Raw genomic sequence first — 17,752 nt, forward strand, 5'->3', positions numbered from 1 at the left:
TATAAGTTGTATTTATACATAGTTTTTTGCATGTTATCTCCTCCATTAGACTGTAAACTCCTTGAGAAAAGGGGCTGTCTTTTGATTTTTTTTTTGTATCCCTACTGTTTAACACAATTCCTGGAACATAGTAAACACTTAAAAATGCTAGTTGACCAACTTGTCTTTATGTGTTTCTTCTTCCTAGTATAATGTAAGCTCCTAGAATTCAGGAACAGTTTTCTTTTTGCCTGTTTATTGCTAGCATCAAAGGGCAGCATGGAATAGTGGATAGAGAACTAACTTTCAGAGCTATTTCTGACATACCAGTGTAAGGGGCTAAAATTCTAGCTAGAATGTCCAAAATCTAATGAGTGGTTGCCTTAAATTAGAAGCTTTAGCAAGAGTTTAGACTTTTACACATTTATTAAGGTACATTAGAATCTAGTGATCAGAGAGAAAAAGGCCAAGATTCCTTCATCTAAGGGAGCCAGCATCTCTGCCCCAGCCAAGCCTAGGTCCTGGGTGAAAAAGACTTCGCTCTCCCCTTCCTCCTCCCAGAAGCCTCCTGTGAAACAGGAAACAGGGCCGTACACACACACACACACACACACACACACACACACACACACACACACACACACACACACACACAACTCCAAGCTAATTGGTTGTCAGCCCTGACTGACAGAACTAACAGGTTGCTCTATAGATGCAAGTTCTGGACTCAGGGCAGCTTCCAGATACTGGCCAACTTCCAGATGCTAAAGTCACATGATTTCCAAATCACATGATCTCTCCTCATGGCAGAACCTCCCCTCAATATCTCTCCAGCAGGGGGTACCATTCCAATTCTCACACCAGCTATGTGACTATGTAGGTCATTTAACCAATCAATGCTCTCTCTAAGTATAGATAAGGAGCCCCTGAATTGGTAAAGGTTTCTTCACAAGAGATCCCTATACCAAGTAAAGCACAGATCTAACTTCTAACCCCTTCCATAGCCTTAGCACTTAGCATATGCCTGGCATATAATGGTACTTAATAATTGCTTAAAAACTAAGTAAATGATCATATCTATGCATAAAGACAATCAGACATACAAATAATAGATTAAGTTCAAGAAAGTGTATAGGTGTTTTATAGTAATCCAGGTTACCTACCTAATAATGACAATCTATACTAGGGTTTATGTATATGTGTGTGTGTGTGTGTGTGTGTGTGAGTGTGTGTGTGTTGCAGGAGACAATGGAAAGAAAGAGAATACAAAGGCAAGGGACAGAATTGACATGACAATAAAAGGATTCAATATGTGGATAATCAATACAAAGATAAAGAACAGGGGAGTAGAAAAGATAAAACATTGAAATTTCAAATATGAGAGACTGGATAGATAATGGCTTAAGTTAAAAGAAGGTGCAAATTTAAAGGAAAAGATAATAAGCTTAGTCTTGCCTATATTGAATTCGAGGTAAAGGTGGAATATCTCAGTGGAGGCCTTCTCAGAAAAGAGGTCAGGGTTAGAGAAATAGAAAATGGGTATGTCTAGCACCTGTCAGACTGATAAAATCTGGCTTGTCTCCTTAAACTCATCATTTACCTGACTTGGATGAATAGTAGAAGCTAAAAATAGATTTTTGTGGGAAAAAATATGGTTTTGGTGGCTTAATTAAGGATAGAGGAAATGATCTTGAAACTCTTTTCTGTGTAGCTTTTTTCCTAGACACTATGTTCAGACAGTAATCAATAAAGCAGTTTGTGATATAACAAATGTGAAAGTACAGATGATAAATTTCTGAAAATTTTGTAATGGTGATAAAAATAGTGCTTTAAGTTGCTTGTGCTTCCTTTCTACCTCCCTCTTCAAAAAAAAAACGCAATAGATTTTAAGGAAAATTAAAATATATGCAATAATTTTTAGGTTTTTTTGTTTCTAAATGCATTTTGTCAGTTTAGGAAAAGGGTGATACATTATGTATAATTTTATCATAAAATTACATTAGGTAAAATGAATATAAAATATACATTATCCAAATAGTCTTTTTTATTTAATCAGTGAATTATTTATAATTTAAAATTTTTTGTTATAACTACAGGGGGCTGAAATTTAGGAACCTAGGTGTGTGTGTGTGTGTGTGTGTGTGTGTGTGTGTGTGTGTGTGTGTGTGTGTGTGTATAGGCAACCAGGGTTAAGTGACCTACCCAGAGTCACACAGCTAGTAAGTGTCTGGGGCTGAATTTGAATTCAAGTCCTCCTGACTACAGGGCCAGTACTCTATGCACTGTACCACCTACCTGCCCCATATTGCTTCTTTTTGACATTTTACAAAAAAACCGGCAAAAACATAAGAACAAATGAAATCACATAGTAAAGCAAAGTTAATTTACTTTCTTTAGTGTCTTCTCAAGCATTAGTGTATTACTCTTTTAGAAAGGATCCCAGTGGGTCACATATTGACTTAGAAAATAACAAAATAATTATGTTGTATTATATTTTATGTTAATTATTTATTTTTATTTTGAAAAACATTTCCCAGTTAAATTTTTTTTGGGGGGGTGAGGCAATTGGGGTTAAGTGACTTGCCCAGGGTCATACAGCTAGTAAGTGTTAAGTGTCTGAGGCCGGATTTGAACTCAGGTCCTTCTGAATCCAGGGCCAGTGCTCTACGGACTATGCCACCTAGATGCCCCTCCCAGTTACATTTTAATCTGTTTCTGGCCTCAGGGGAAGTTTCATAGGTTGCCTGTGGCCATCAGTCAGTGAGTTTGACACCTCTGTTCGGTAGTATTAATGAAAGACAAAAAGTATTCACTTTCCTAAAAAGGTTTTAAGGGAAAAATCTGGAAGGAGAGAGGGGTCAAGGAAAGATGTAATTCAATAAAACTTTTGCCACATAGAATTTTTTGATTTGTCTTAATGATTTCAAAGTTCCTTTCCTTCTAGCTCTTGCTATTTTACACATCCAATTATTTTTATTTTATTTTATTTTTTTGGGGGGGCAATGAGGGTTAAGTGACTTGCCCAGGGTCACACAGCTAGCAACTGTCAAGTGTCTGAGGCTGAATTTGAACTCAGATCTTCCTGAATCCAGGGTCAGTGCTTTATCCAGTGTGCCACCTAGTTGCCCCTTGATCCAATTATTTTAAACAGAAGTTCCTAAACATGTAGGAGGAGGGGGAAGAAGAGGGGAATGGGGAGGAGGAGTAACACTAACATTTATGAAGTGCATACTATGTGCAAGGCATCATGCTAAATGCTTTACATTATTAGATGATAAACAGTGTGAATTAGTTCAATACGAAGTCTAGTCATAGAATTCAGAATTTTAGAAGTAGAAGAGTCTTTAAAATGATCAAATCAGTGTACTTGCTTACAAAACAAAAATTATTTCCACTTCTAAATGACAGAAAAATAGAATTCCAAACCTCTAAGGATTATTTTATCTACCCAAGTATAGCAAAGTTAAAATCAGTTAAAAGAGCTGACTAATATCCTTTATGCAATAATAGTTCCTGCCAGCTTTTCCATTTCACTCAACTTTACCACCACATCAGGTTAAATAATACCCTTTATCTAAAAACCCTTCCTTACTTAGAGCCTAAAAATTTGCATCTGAATCAATCCTGAGAAAATGGGAAATGCCTACTATGATATGTATTGAAATCAGTACTTTTGGCAGAGAATTCAATGAAATCTATATAGTAATTTTCATTGATTTGAAGTTGAATAAGGTTAAGTATGAAAAATAACTCCTTATGTTTCCTATATATTGTTTTTAATGAGATGTTCTCATAACCAATGTCACTACTTGTGTTTTAGAAAACATTGATTTTTTTCAGAGATACCATCTTTTCTTTATTCTTCATTATACCGTATATATGTACTTCCTTCATCCTCATCACATGAAGAAGCATATAATCACATATCCCCTCTCTCAACAGAAGCTACAGGTACCAAAATAAAATTCATTTAAAATACAATACTACCATCAACTGAGTAAACCAAATAGAAGATGCTAAATGTTGTATTGAAAGTAATTGCTTTGAGCTATAAGTACTTAAAGATATTACAGTCTAAATCCATTAAAAGGAAATGTGTCTGCCTATAATTTTCAATCAGTCACTCTATTGTTCAAAGAAGATAAGTGACAACATAAGCACTTTGTAAGTACTACACTTTAGAATATTACTAAAAAGAGGAATGTGAACATAAAGCTTTTGGGGCTGATACTGACTGATAGATTGATTTAGTAAGTAGCATTAGAGACCTGCTACTCTTTGATCCGGCTGCAATGGATCTATAATGCAATGCTATATTTTCCAAGGTTCTGCATTAAACCCTAAGGAAGTGTAGTGTACTAGAAAGAGAGCTGGGATTTGAGTCAGGAAGACCTGGATTCTATTCCCACACATAAGCAATATGACCCTGTGCAAGTCAGGCAACTCCCTAGGATTCATCTCGTGAGTCACACAGAACTATAATCTGCATTGGTGGAAGGTATTCCCATACCGAGAGCTCTCTATGTTGAAGATATCACAAATCCTTCCCATGTTTATGCATGACAAGCATATGCAAAAGACAAAAAAATCCCTTTCCCATCAATTATGTTTCTCACTTAAAGGCAGATCCTTCATTTTTGGAACATGGAAACATTCTCGGAAGTGCTTTAGCTCATCCTGTTCATCCAAGTACAAAGCAAGTTTCTCATCTGTCAGACTGCATCCAAGTTGAGAGGCAATGCGCTCCAGAGTCTTCACTGGTAACTCATGAGAAGTAGAATCCATTTTTATGTCAATACCACCTATAAATAGGGACCAGAAAATAAAATACTCCTCTTCATTAGCATGCATAATCACAAAAGGGCTAACTAAAACAACTTTTATCCTGATCCAAGAATAAATTCATCCTAGTTTTTAAACAAGAGAAATAAACTAAGCAAAATATTCTTTTATCATTTTCTAGTCTAGTAACCATTCTTTGATGATGACAATGATCCTTCATTCCATAAATCCAAATACTTACCAATTTATATTGTTTCTATCTTGGCAATATCTCTATCCCTTCCTCTCAGTTACCATTGACACGACCTGTGTTCAGGACCTGATCTCTTGTTACCCAGACTATTTTAATAGCCCCCACCAGTCAGTCTTCCTGCCTCTAATTTACTTCCTCTCCATTCCATACATCACATTGATTCCTAAATAATTTTCCTAATATAGCACTCTTATTATGCTAATCCTTTGCTTAAAAACCTTCAGAGGCTCCCCATTGGTTTTCAAAGTACAAATAATGCATTGAAAATATTATAATTTGAATTTTTTCTGCCTTCCCAGCCTTAATCTATAATCCTTCCACTTCACAAAATCTTATGTTACAAACAAGTTACTTTTCTATCTTCTCTTATGTTTCAGTTTCCTTCTCTATGCCTTTGTGCACTCTCCTCTGCATAGAGTAGATACCATTTCCCTATTTAAGTCTCCTATTCATAAAGTCCCAACTCAGTAGCATCTCCTCAAAGAAATCTCCCCTGAACTTTCCCAGTAAATGTTACTTCTCCCTTCCCATATTTCTTGTAGCTCTTTGGCTGAACTTCTCTTGTACTTTTATCATTCTTTATCTCAGAATCACTTTTTTTGTGAGGCAAATGGGGTTAAGTGACTTGCCCGGGGTCACACAGCTAGTAGGTGTTACATGTCTGATGCCAGATTTGAACTCCAGGTACTCCTGACTCCAGGGCTGGTGCTCTATCCACTGCGCCACCTACCTGCCCCACAGAATCACTTTTACATAAATTTTCCCTATTAAACTGTGAAAAAATAATGGAATTTGGCAGATGCCCAGGGGTCCTACCTGAATGATCATACTGTTTGGGAAACCGGCTAGGGATGATTGGATATGGGCCACACCTGGCCTGCCCTGAGTGATGTATGCTGCTGATGTCAGCAGGGGAACCACTCTCCACATCCAGCCTGAAGGACCTCCCTTTTGGGGGAGGGAGAGTAAAAGTAGAAAAGGAAACGCTCACTGAGGGGAGCTTGTCTTTTTATGTTGTTGAGCTTCTGGGAGGAGACTGCTGAGAGGCTGCATAGCTGTTTCCTATTGAAACTACAGAGCCCAGGTGGTGAGTAAATAAAAACGATTCTGGCTCTTTGAATTAGCTGAGCTGGAAGAAAGTTGTGTTAGCCTTTGCTATAGCCAGGGAGCTTATCCATTTTCCTCTTTTCCTATTCCCTTGTCCTTGACTTTATTAATTTCACCTTTGCTGTGTATTTTATTCCCATTAATAAAACCTGATTTGTTTGTGGAAAAGAGGCTGTTAATCTTCTTTCTTATTGGCCTTGGAAAAATAACTAAAAATGCAGTTTGGAAGGGAGAAAACTTTGGACCTAGAGGTCTGTCATTATTTTCTGAAGCCCAATATTATGGTGAGCCACCCAATTACTCTCCCCATATATGAGCAAGGCCTCTACAATTCTAAATTCTATTATCTTCCAAATGATGTATATGTCCTAAGCCTCTAGCACAGAGGACTGAACCCATTAGGCATTTGATAAATATTTGCTAAACAAATCATTTATTTTGTAGTTATAGATGCATTCTTTGAAATGTGTTAGCTCATCTTTTTTAAGGTACAATACAAACCTCTCATTGCTTGGATTGCTTCCAAGCTAAGAGCCAAAGTTTCATCACTGACTCTTAAGAAAAGAGCTGGATCAATAATGATGGTAATGATGATATTTATGTAGCATTTTAAGGTTTACAAAACAATTTACATATATTTGATTTTCTTTTTTAAAAATAAAAGTATTTTATTATTTTCCAGTTACATGTAGAGATAGTTTTCAGCATTTATTTATCACATATTTGATTTTCACAATAACTGTAACAGAGATATTTTCATTATCTCAGTTTTAGAGATTAAATGAAGTGAAGCTTAAATTACTTGCCCAGAGTTACAAAGTTAGTAAGTATATGAGATAATTTTCAATACCAAGTTTTTTCTGACCCTAACTCAATTGCCATTTAAAAGAAAATAGAGAAAACTCTTCACCCTCCACAAATATAGGTTACTTGTTTCTAATCTCCCAACAATATTTCTGGCATAAAAAATCCAGAAGAATTAGGTACACGTTACTCTCCTCGAAGCTAGATTTTACTTTGAGTTTATATTCATCTACCTTTTCTCAATTGGATACCTAGAAAAAAAGAAACTATTCTAAAGGGCATAAATGACAATAAATTTTTTCTTCACTCCTTCGGGAAGAATTTTTTCATATTTATTTGATTAAAGAGAAGATAAAAGCCTAAATTTTAGTCTCAGCCTGAGGAAATTCTTGAAATTCCTTCATCCTCAAACTTTAGACTTTTATTTTATAGGACACATGTTGAAATCTATCTCACAGTACTTAATTTTGAGGCTCCTATATACATTTACCATACACTTAATTTGTGCTAGGCAATTTTACCTAATTAATCTATTCAATGCCATCACAGTTAAATTACTAAAATATTCTCTTACTGAGTTGGAAAAAAAATAATAACAAAGTTCATTTGGAAGAACTAAAGGTCAGGAATTTCAAAGAAATGAGGGGAAAAATGTAAAAGAAGGAGATTCAGCAGTATCAGAACTTAAACTATATTTCAAGGCAAGAGCATTGTTGAAGGGTAAAATGGATATTTTGGATTATTTTTGTTGTTGTTGTTGTTGTTTTTTTTTAGTGAGGCCATTGGGGTTAAGTGACTTGCCCAGGGTCATTCAGCTAGTAAGTGTTAAGTGTCTGAGGCCGAATTTGAACTCAGGTACTCTCTGACTCCAGGGCTGGTGCTCTATCCACTGCACCACCTAGCTGCCTCCATGGATTATTTTAAATAAAAAAAATGTCTTGTATAAATAAAACCAATATAGCCAAGAATAGAAGGAATGCAGGAAGCTCTCAGATAGGATATGATTATATTGGAATACTACTGTGGTGTAGGAGATGATGAGCTGGTTAATTTAGAAAAACACGGAAAGACTTGGACCTATGAAGGAAGATGCTATCCACCTTCAGAGAAAGAGATGACATGGGGAAATATGCATAGTACGGTCTTACATATATGTGTATAAGTGTACATACATACATGCTTGTTTTATGTATGTATGTGCATATATAAGGGTGTATATATTTATATGTCCAAATATGTATATATTTATATGGACATGCATATATACATACTCACATGCACATAAATGCACATATCTAGTTATACATAGACATGCATACACACATACATATTTAATTGTTGCCTTCTTTAGGACAGGGAGGAAGGAAGGGTGGAGAGAGGGGAACAATAAAGTAAAAAGTGTACACCAGAGAAGAAAAAACCTACAAGGAAGCAAAGAAAAGCTGGGTAGCTTTGAAAACAAGGTGCAATATTTATTATATACGTTTTCTTGAAATGGAAATTGATTGTTTTATATTGAATCCTCTCATGTCCTGCTGTATACACAGACAGGTTTTTTTTTTTCTTTTCTCATTTTGTATTTCAGTTTTAAATGAATTTAAAAATTTACAAAAAAAGGAAAAAAATGTGCTAGGATTTTTTTGTAAATTTCTTATCTTTCCTGTGAAACTACAGCAACCTAGTGAGCAAAAGCACATCTTATTCATTTTTGTATGAATACAAAGTAGCTTGAATATGATACTCATTAAGTAGTAAATGAAGATGAACTTGGGATAAACAGTAAAAACCCTTACGATGATAACTCTGATACAAGTTCATGTTAGTATTGGGTACCTAATGACATAACAATGAATTATAAGGAAAGAATAGGTGTATAGATGTGATTGATAATTATGATCAAAGCAATAAATGGTAAAGTAACTTTTCATAGCAGCAGTGGAGAACAGCATTACTAATTATGAAACTTGTCTATTAACAAATTAATGGATTCGTCCAACCAAAAAACTTTATAATTCAAGGCAAATAAACGAATAAATAACTGAAAAACTATGAAGGTCTAAACATAAATGAGTATTAAAGGGTTAAAGATGGGAGTAATCTCAAGGAAAAAAAATTGTCCTGACTTGTGATTTCAACCATGCAGGTATCCCTAAGTGTGAAAACTATTTCTACTTATACAGATCAGCACTTTATAACTCACAATCTTAAGACAATAAACTGGGACACTAAGTAATTGAATGACATGCCCATGATCACAGTTTGCACATTTCAGACATATGAATCAAAGCTAATTCTTTCTGATTTCAGACAGCATTCTATTTACTACATTACACTTGTCTCTTTATGAAAACATTATGTTTGAAAAACAACAATTCTCATTCCATGATGAACAATGGAGGGATATAATGAAGCAAAGATCAAGTTCTAGCATATGGTAAAACCTATGAATGAAAGGGATAGGGGATGAACTTGTGATTTCATTGACACAGGAAACTCTTGAACAAGGAAATTCTTCTACTAATGTAGTTCACCATCTTCTCTGCAATTTAAAGTCTTAAGTCAAGTAAGTTGTGCAGTCATTCAGCCATTATGGGTCAGAGGTGGGGAATAAACCAATATCTTTTAGGCCATCTTTAATGTCATTATGTCACAATTGCCAGTATGAATGAATAATAATAGAAAATAGCTATATCACTCAAGAATACTTACTAAAATGGTGGTGTTGAAGATAAAAGATGAATTCACATAAGGTTCTACATTAAACTAAAGCTATACTTTTGCTGAATTCCTTTGTTTTAAGTTAATTTAGGAGAGGGCCATCTCTAACCTAACCATCTGTTGGTGTGAATACAAATACATATATACACATTCACAACTTTATACTCACATTAATAGATATAGGACTGTCTGCATAAAAATGTTATCTGAGACTCAGTTACATGTTTGTTCAAACACATAAGCATAAATTGAATGGGTATGTAGAGTTGTAACATTAGGTAAGTTGAATGTTCTGAATTTACATATTATTTTGGTGGCTTATTGTTTTACCCTTTTTCCTTAAAATCTTGAATAGCCCAAACACATTATACATTAAATACCTGCATATTTGGGTAATGATAGCATCATGTAGAACAATTTAAATAGACATAATTCTTGTCCCTTTTAAGTTTATTCTCCATGTGCCATCTTTAATTTCCCTTTTCAAGCAACAAAACAGGTTTACTCAAATTTACCAGAAGGTTTATATAGAAAAGCTGCTATGTAAGTTGGCTGTTTGGGATGTAGAATACATTTCTTCACTGAAACAATAATGTTTGGGGTGGTGAGGTTGCTGAGATAGTCCATAAAAAATGGATCATGTAATTTCATCCTCTCCCTGGAGGAAGGAGACAGGTAATCAAGAATAGAATAACTGGTGAGTTCATGGATCTATGGAAATTTATTTTGATTTGGGGACCCTACCTTTGGGCTGAGATTAGAAAGCCTTAGGCCCTCAGGGTCTCTTCTGTGTGGGAGGGGCTGATGCCCCTCCCCCTCTGCTTCAGCTGAGCCAAAAAGCCCGGTGGGCTGTCAGACAGCTGGGGGGAAAAAGCCCCCAGCTCCCTCCACCCTGAGCGGATCTATCTGAGAGATCGGGCTTGTCCAGGCCAGGCTCTGGCGTAGCCTGTGCTGAGGCACGTGATGCTCAAGCGTCCCCCCAGCCCCAGCTGCAGCCCTGGCTGGCAGATTAGCTTGGGGTCTGTGGGAGCACAAAAAGCCCCGAGATTTGAGTGGAGAAAAGGAAAATATATATAGACCTGGGAATTAGACTCGGGGGCTGTCGGACAAGATTAAAGGGGGCTGATGAGATTAGAGGGGCAGCAAAGGCGGCAGACTGACGGAGCAGGCAGACAGACAGAACAGTAGACAGCAGAGAGCACAGAAGCGGTCAGCACAGGATACAGGTTGGAGAAAGTAAAGATTAAGAGAACAGAAGGACACTGAAGCACTAGGAGAACAGAAGGAGAGGTCGGTGAGAGAGACACACAGGGGTTCAGTGGTTCAGTAAGGAGAGGGAAGTTAGAGCAGGGATTTTCAAAGTGAAAGGGGCTCAGAGTTAGAATAAAGAACCTGAGTAGGGAAAGTGGAACATACCCTAAGGCAGCAATGGCCCTTATTGTATTAAAAAATTCCAGGTGCAAAAGGTGGGAAGAGACTGCAGGAACTCAGTCAGGTTGAACATTTTATTTCCCTGTATTCTTAATTTTAAATAGCATCTCATAAATAAACTCTGCTTTGATTATTTAGTTAAGAGGCTTCTTAATCTTTTGCTTATCAATTTGGAGAGTCGAGCAGTGTGATGGAACTTTATAAATGGCCCACATTAAATTAATAGCAGTAAGATAGCCAGTTAGTCAACAGTCCCAGATTAAGAACCCCAGTCAGATTAGTCCCCCCAAATTAGGCCAGTTAATCAAAATATTTCAACAGTTCCATCCCTAAAACCAAAGGAATTCTCCCATCCCTTGTGAGCATTATTATATATTTACTCATAATTGCTTTATTTGAGGGGGTTTTTTGTCTGCTAAATTTATATTAGTCTATCTGAAGGCTCCTGATTGCCTTATTCTCTCTACTACTACCCATTGTTGCCAAAACTTGCCTGTAATTTTGGATAAGGCCAATTTTCCTACAAATACCTAACATATGCTGCTTTGCCCCTCAGGAACCAGACCTTACAGGTGAGAAATTGGATAGAGAATTCTTGTACCATTTTGTTTGTAGCATTGGGAAATGTATATAACAATAAATTATTCCTTGATATTTAGAACTGAATGACTGAATTGGGATATTGTTCACAGTTACCTAAGTAAAATTATACTATAGAACTTAACTACCATGAGTAACACTCATCTATGGGAGACTGCATGTAGAATTCCAAGCTGAGAACAAGGGCCATATGTCCCTATTACTCTTCCAGTGAGAATGAGGACTCATTTTCCCAATAACTCAGTGTTTCATTGCCCTGAGCATGAGGCTCTAGGAAGCTAGAGGTAAGCAGTGGGGGTAACTGGGGTTCAAATCATTTAGGTACTGGAGATTTCCTGGGTACCCTTCTTAGCCCTAGGCTAGTTTTGTAGAGGTTTAATTTTTTTGAAATCTATAGATTTCCCTTCTACTTTTGGGAATTAAAAGTCTGTGGCCAATCTTGTTCCTTGCTACACTCTAATATTCTTATTTTTTCATGTAAGTTGCAGAATTGGTTGTTAATAAATAATTTTCAGTGTATCAAGGATTGAAGTTAGGGTTAGAGATAAAGAATTAGGAATAATCTGGTAATATGCCTGAAGTATTGACTCACATTTAGAATTGGAAGAGGGAAGTGAACACTTTGACCACGTCAGAGAAAGTCCAGATAATTTCCTGATATGATCTGAGTGCCTTAACAGAGAATGTGCAACTGATTGAATGGACAGACTTTAATGGTTTTAATATCTATTTCTAAAATCTCCAATGGAATAGCCCATTGGCCTTTGGTTGGCCTTTCGCTAAGTAAATGGGAGACATTGGAAATGAGATAGGCAATGATTGATAAGATACCTCCTTTCAGAGCATGCCGGGAACAAGAGGGTAGTCTTATCAAGGAGGCCTAATTCTTCCTCTTACTGGAGCAAAGAAGAAAAGGAAAGGCAAAACTGTTGACGGACTTAGATTGTGTACAGCATGAGAACTCAAGATCTCATGATCTGGATTTGTTTTAGTAAAGCAGGAAGAGGAGAGATCCTCCACAGAAGGGCAGAAGAAGTTGAAGTTGGGGTTAGGAGATAGAAGATGGGGAAGAGAAGTTTGGAAAAGCTGCTGTTTTAATTATCTTTAGAGACTGTAAGGGGTTAAAATTCTAGCTTGTCTGTCTAAAATATTTAATGAGTGGTCGCCAATAAATTATAAGCTTTAGCAAGAGTTAGACTTTTAAGCATTTATTAAGGAGAATAAGAATTTGGTAAAGAGAGAGAGAAAGGTCTAGATTCCTATCTATTAAAGGGAGAGTGCATTTCTAGCTCCCTTCTCCACCAGAGTCCAGAGGAAAGAGCGCGAGACTGAGCGCCAGTCTCTTCCTTCCTCCTCCCACTAGTCCGCGTCACTTCCTGACTCCTGAAGAAAAGACTCCTGGTCTTGCCCTCAAAGACCTTCCCTTCATGGGCAGAACTCTTCTACAGTAAGTATCCAGCAGGTGGCATTATTCCAATCGTTACAAGACAAAAAGATCTAACACTGGATAGCAAGAGTCCTGAATCTGGAGACATGGGGTAGGTTCAATTTGTAGCCTAATTACATGATCTTCAGCAACTCATTTAACTTCTCTGGGTTTTGATTTCCTCATCTGTAAAAGAGATAGCTCAGGGGCAGCTAGGTGGCACAGTGGATAAAGCACCGGCCCTGGATTCAGGAGTACCTGAGTTCAAATCTGGTCTCAGACACTTGACACTTACTAGCTGTGTGACCCTGGGCAAGTCACTTAACCCTCATTCCCCCACCAAAAAAACAAAAAACAAAAAACAGAAAGAAAAGAGATAGCTCAGCTCTAAATCTGCTACATTGTATGGCTGAAAGAATAGATATGAATTGTAATTATGTAAGTAAAATATATACACAAACATATACCACTAATAAACACACATGCATGCATATATGTGAATCTATGTAACATACATGCTTTAAAGCATTAAAAAAGTCTAGCCTTGATGCCTGCTGACCTGGAGAGCTTCCCTTTCCTTTTACTTTTTTCTCTTCCTTTTTTTAAGGTCAGACTCTCAGCAAAAGACATGGTAGACATTATCAAGATGTGGAGGAGGACTCAGGCTTCCCCCACAAACACAAGGATTACAGCTTTAAGGACAGGCGGCCCCCGAAATGTCGCTAGGTCAGGAAACAGTGGCAAAGGGCAGAACGAGAAGGGCACCAAGACAGACTTTCCATCAGAGCGGGGCTGACTTTTGGGGAACGGAAGAAGGAAGGAAAGGACCTGCGGGAATGAGAGCAGGGGTTGGGAAGTTGGGTCCCCTTCCTGCCCCCCCTCCCAAACGTGGGTGTTATATGCTAAGCAAGTGCGCAGGCACAGAGACGCACCAGTTTGCTTAGAGCCTCTCTGATACTTGATCCCGCCCGCCCCCACACAGTGTTGCCTCCTATCGATGCGAGTGAAGCGAGCAGTTTGTTCAGTCATGTCCGACTCCTCGAGATCCTATTTTCTTGGAGCAAAGATATCGGAGTGCCCAGGGTCACACAGTCATATGGTGTCTGAAGCAATCCTTCCTCTTGTGAGGCCGCCCTATGATCCCTGTAAGTTGCTCCTGCCACACCTTACCCTAAGGTACAAGAAGGAGCCTGGGTCAGAGGTCCGGTTCAGGACTCAAGGCTCTGATGTCATGCTCTGTCTCCTCTGGTTGAGTGGAGGGAATCATGTTCCCAGAGTGGTGGAAAGTGTGGAAAGCAGAGCAGCAGGAAACTGAAAGTTTTTCATAGTAGGGACATTGGGAGCAAGCCAGAGACCAGCGTCACTTAGACGGCTCCCTAGTGCCCTTCCGCATTGTATAAGAGGATTTTCTGACTAGGCATTCCCCTCTCAGTGACTTCACATTCGCATTGGAGGCCTCTTTGAGCTTGCTGGTGGGAAGGCCCGGCAGGTGTGAGGAACAAATGAGATACTGTTTATGAAGCACTCAGCACAGTGCCTGACACGTGGTAAGTACTATAGAAATCCTCTTTATTGATTATCCTTATTCCAGTCAACCTCCTGGAAATTTCTGCTCTCCTTTTGAAAGGTATATAGGGAATCTTACCATTAGCTCTGAGGCTTTGTAATTCATTAATTTCTAAATTAAAGCTTTGGAGTTTTCTAATTAATTTCTAAACTAAAACACCGAGGCCTTCTGTTTAATTTCTAAACTCTAAATCTAAAGTACCAGAGTAATAATAATAATAATAATTACTAAGATTTGTATACCACTTACTATGTGCCAGCCACTTTACAAATATTCTCATTTGATCCTCACAACAGGTCTGGGAGGTAGGTGCTATTATTATCCTCATTTTACAGGTTAGGAAACTGAGGTGAATAGGGTTTAAGAGACTTGCCCAAGCTCACACTGCTAGTAAGTGTCTGAAGTTGGATTTGGGGGGCAGTTAGGTGGCACAGTGGATAAAGCACTGACCCTGAATTCAGGAGGACCTGAGTTCAAATCTGGCCTCAGACACTTGACACTTACTAGCTGTGTGACCCTGGACAAGTCACTTAACCCTCATTGCCCCACAAAAACACCATTCCCCCCACCCCCCAAAAAAAGAAGTTGGATTTGAACTAAAGTCTACCTGACTCCAGTCCCAGTGCTCTGTGCACTCTGCCATGTAGTTTGCCTCTACATATAAATCACTAATTACCATAGTCAAGCTCATAGCAATCAGAGTTATCCAATGGGCTGATGTGGATGAGAAGGCTTCTTCCTTATTGGAGATCTTGAAATTTAAATGGTAAGTTTCTTTTTGTTGTTTTAGTTTTTGTTTATTACAGAGAGCAATTTGGTGTTGAAAGCACACAATTTTGCAAATATGAACCAGGCATAATTCTTCTTTATTTCTGAATCTGGGGTGGTTATCCATCCACAGTGTCATTCTGATATATATGTGTATCTGTGTATACACACATGCACACATATTTATTATAGGTGCTTGACTGAAGAGAATGCTGGCCTTGAAGACTGAAAGACCTGAATTTTAATCCTGTCTCAGAGACTTACTGGCTTATGTGGCCCTGGGCAAGGCATTTATCTGATGCTTGCCCAGTTTCCTTATTTGTAAAATGGGGATAATAATAGCATCCACCCCACAGGATTGCAGTGAGGAATAAATAGGAGAATATTTGAAAAGGGTCTTGCAAACTTTAAAGTGTTATATAAATATTAGCTATTATTATTGTCATTACTATTACTATTATTATTAATGGACCTACTCAATGGGTTTAATATGGACAGGAGGCATTCTTCAGCCTATTGACATTTCTAATGTGGTTTGGTCTGACTATATTCTTTTTTTTCCATAAAACCATTTTATTATTTTCTAGTTACATGTAGAGATAGTTTTCAACATTTGTTTTTGTAAGATTTCTAGTTTCAAATTTTTCTCCCTCCCCCATCCCCCATCATGTTAAACATATTTCTGCATTAGTCATGCGGTATAAGAAGAAGCAGAGCAAAAAGGAAAAACCTCTGTTCCCCCAGTTTGGGGGAAACTGACTAAAAATCACTGATAAAACGAGTTTAGGTTTTTAAGGGTTTATTGGAAAATAGAAAGAAAAAGATTGAGAACAGAATTCTAACAGCCTGGCATTCCTGTCTTTCCTCAAATTTCCTGTGAAGTCCTCTGCCGCCACCACCATCAAGTCAGGAAGCCAAAAAAAAAGGCCAGCGCTCTCTGCGCAGGCTCCCTTTCCTCCTTCCTGTCTCCTCCCAGACCATAGGAGGCTCCTCAAGTTGATTGGCTGGTAGCCTTGATAGACAGCACCCATGAGCAAACGTCATTTCCTGACACCAAGGAAAAGCCACAATGCCTCTGAGGCATTTTCCTCATGGTGGAGCTTTCCCACAGCAAGTCTCCAGTAGGTGGCGTCATTCCAATCATTACACCTCAAAAACAACAACAACAAAAAAAGGAGAAATAGTATGGTTCAATCTGTATCTAGATTCAACAGTTCTTTTTTTCCCTGGATTTGGAGAGCACTTTCCATCCTGAGTCCATTGGAACTATCTTGGACCATTGTATTGCTGAGAATAGTCAAGTCTATCACATTTGATCAACACACAATGTTATTGATATTGTGTACAATATTCTCCTGGTTCTGCTCATCTCACTCAGCATCAGTTCATGCAAGTCCTTCCAGGTTTCTCAGAAATCTGCTCATCGTTTCTTACAGCACAATAGTATTCCATTACGTTCATATACCACAACTTGTTCAGCTCTTCCCCAATCAATGGACATCCCCATAATATCCAATTCCTTGCCACCACAAGAGAGCATCCATAAATATCTTTGTACATGTGGGTCCCTTTCCCTTTTTTATGATCTCTTTGAGAAAAAGACCTAATAGTGGTATTACTGGGTCAAAGGGTATGCACATCTTTATAGCCCTTTGGACATAATTCCAAATTGCTCTCCAGAACGGTTGGATCAGTTCACAGCTCCACCAACAATACATTAGTGTTCCAATTTTTTCACAACTTTTCCAATATTTATTACTTTCCTTTTTTGTCATATTATGGTCTTACTATATTCTTTTGAGAGGTTGTAAATCCCATTAAAGGTGTTCTTTAGTATTCATAAATTTGATTCTCTTATCACAGTTATCAATTCAATTTAAGAAGCATTTGTTGGCAGCTAAGTGGTGCAGTGGATAAAGCACTGGCCCTGGATTCAGGAGGACCTGAGTTCAAATGTGGCCTCAGACACTTGACACTTACTAGCTGTGTGACCTTGGGCAAGTCACTTAACCCTCATTGCCCTGCACAAAAGCAAAAAAAAAGCAAACAAAAGCAAAAAACAAAAAACAAATAAATGGGGCACCTAGATGGTACAGGGATAAAGAACCAGCTTTGGATTCAGGAGGACCTGAGTTCAAATCTGGCCTCAGACACTTGACACTTACTAGCTGTGTGACCCTGGGCAAATCACTTAACTCCCATTTCCCTACAAACAAAACAAAACAAAACAAAAACAAGAAGCATTTGTTAATAATATAATATGTCCTAGGCACTGTATTAGTAACTGGAGATAGAAAGACAAAACAACAGTCCCTAA

At 37.9% G+C, this 17,752-nt stretch overlaps 1 protein-coding gene across 3 annotated transcripts in view; it reads right to left on the minus strand.

The window, feature by feature from the left end:
* Positions 1-17,752, minus strand: part of KYNU (kynureninase) — a 128,359-nt gene that overhangs the window by 102,150 nt on the left and 8,457 nt on the right. For all 3 annotated transcript variants that reach the window (XM_043992948.1, XM_043992947.1, XM_043992949.1), the window contains exon 2: positions 4,596-4,781. In XM_043992948.1, the coding sequence (XP_043848883.1) occupies positions 4,596-4,764 (169 nt within the window). In that variant the 5' untranslated portion in view covers positions 4,765-4,781. The remainder of the gene's footprint in view (positions 1-4,595; positions 4,782-17,752) is intronic.

The sequence above is a fragment of the Dromiciops gliroides genome, chromosome 3 (assembly GCF_019393635.1).
Source record: "Dromiciops gliroides isolate mDroGli1 chromosome 3, mDroGli1.pri, whole genome shotgun sequence".
Classification (NCBI taxonomy): domain Eukaryota; kingdom Metazoa; phylum Chordata; class Mammalia; order Microbiotheria; family Microbiotheriidae; genus Dromiciops; species Dromiciops gliroides.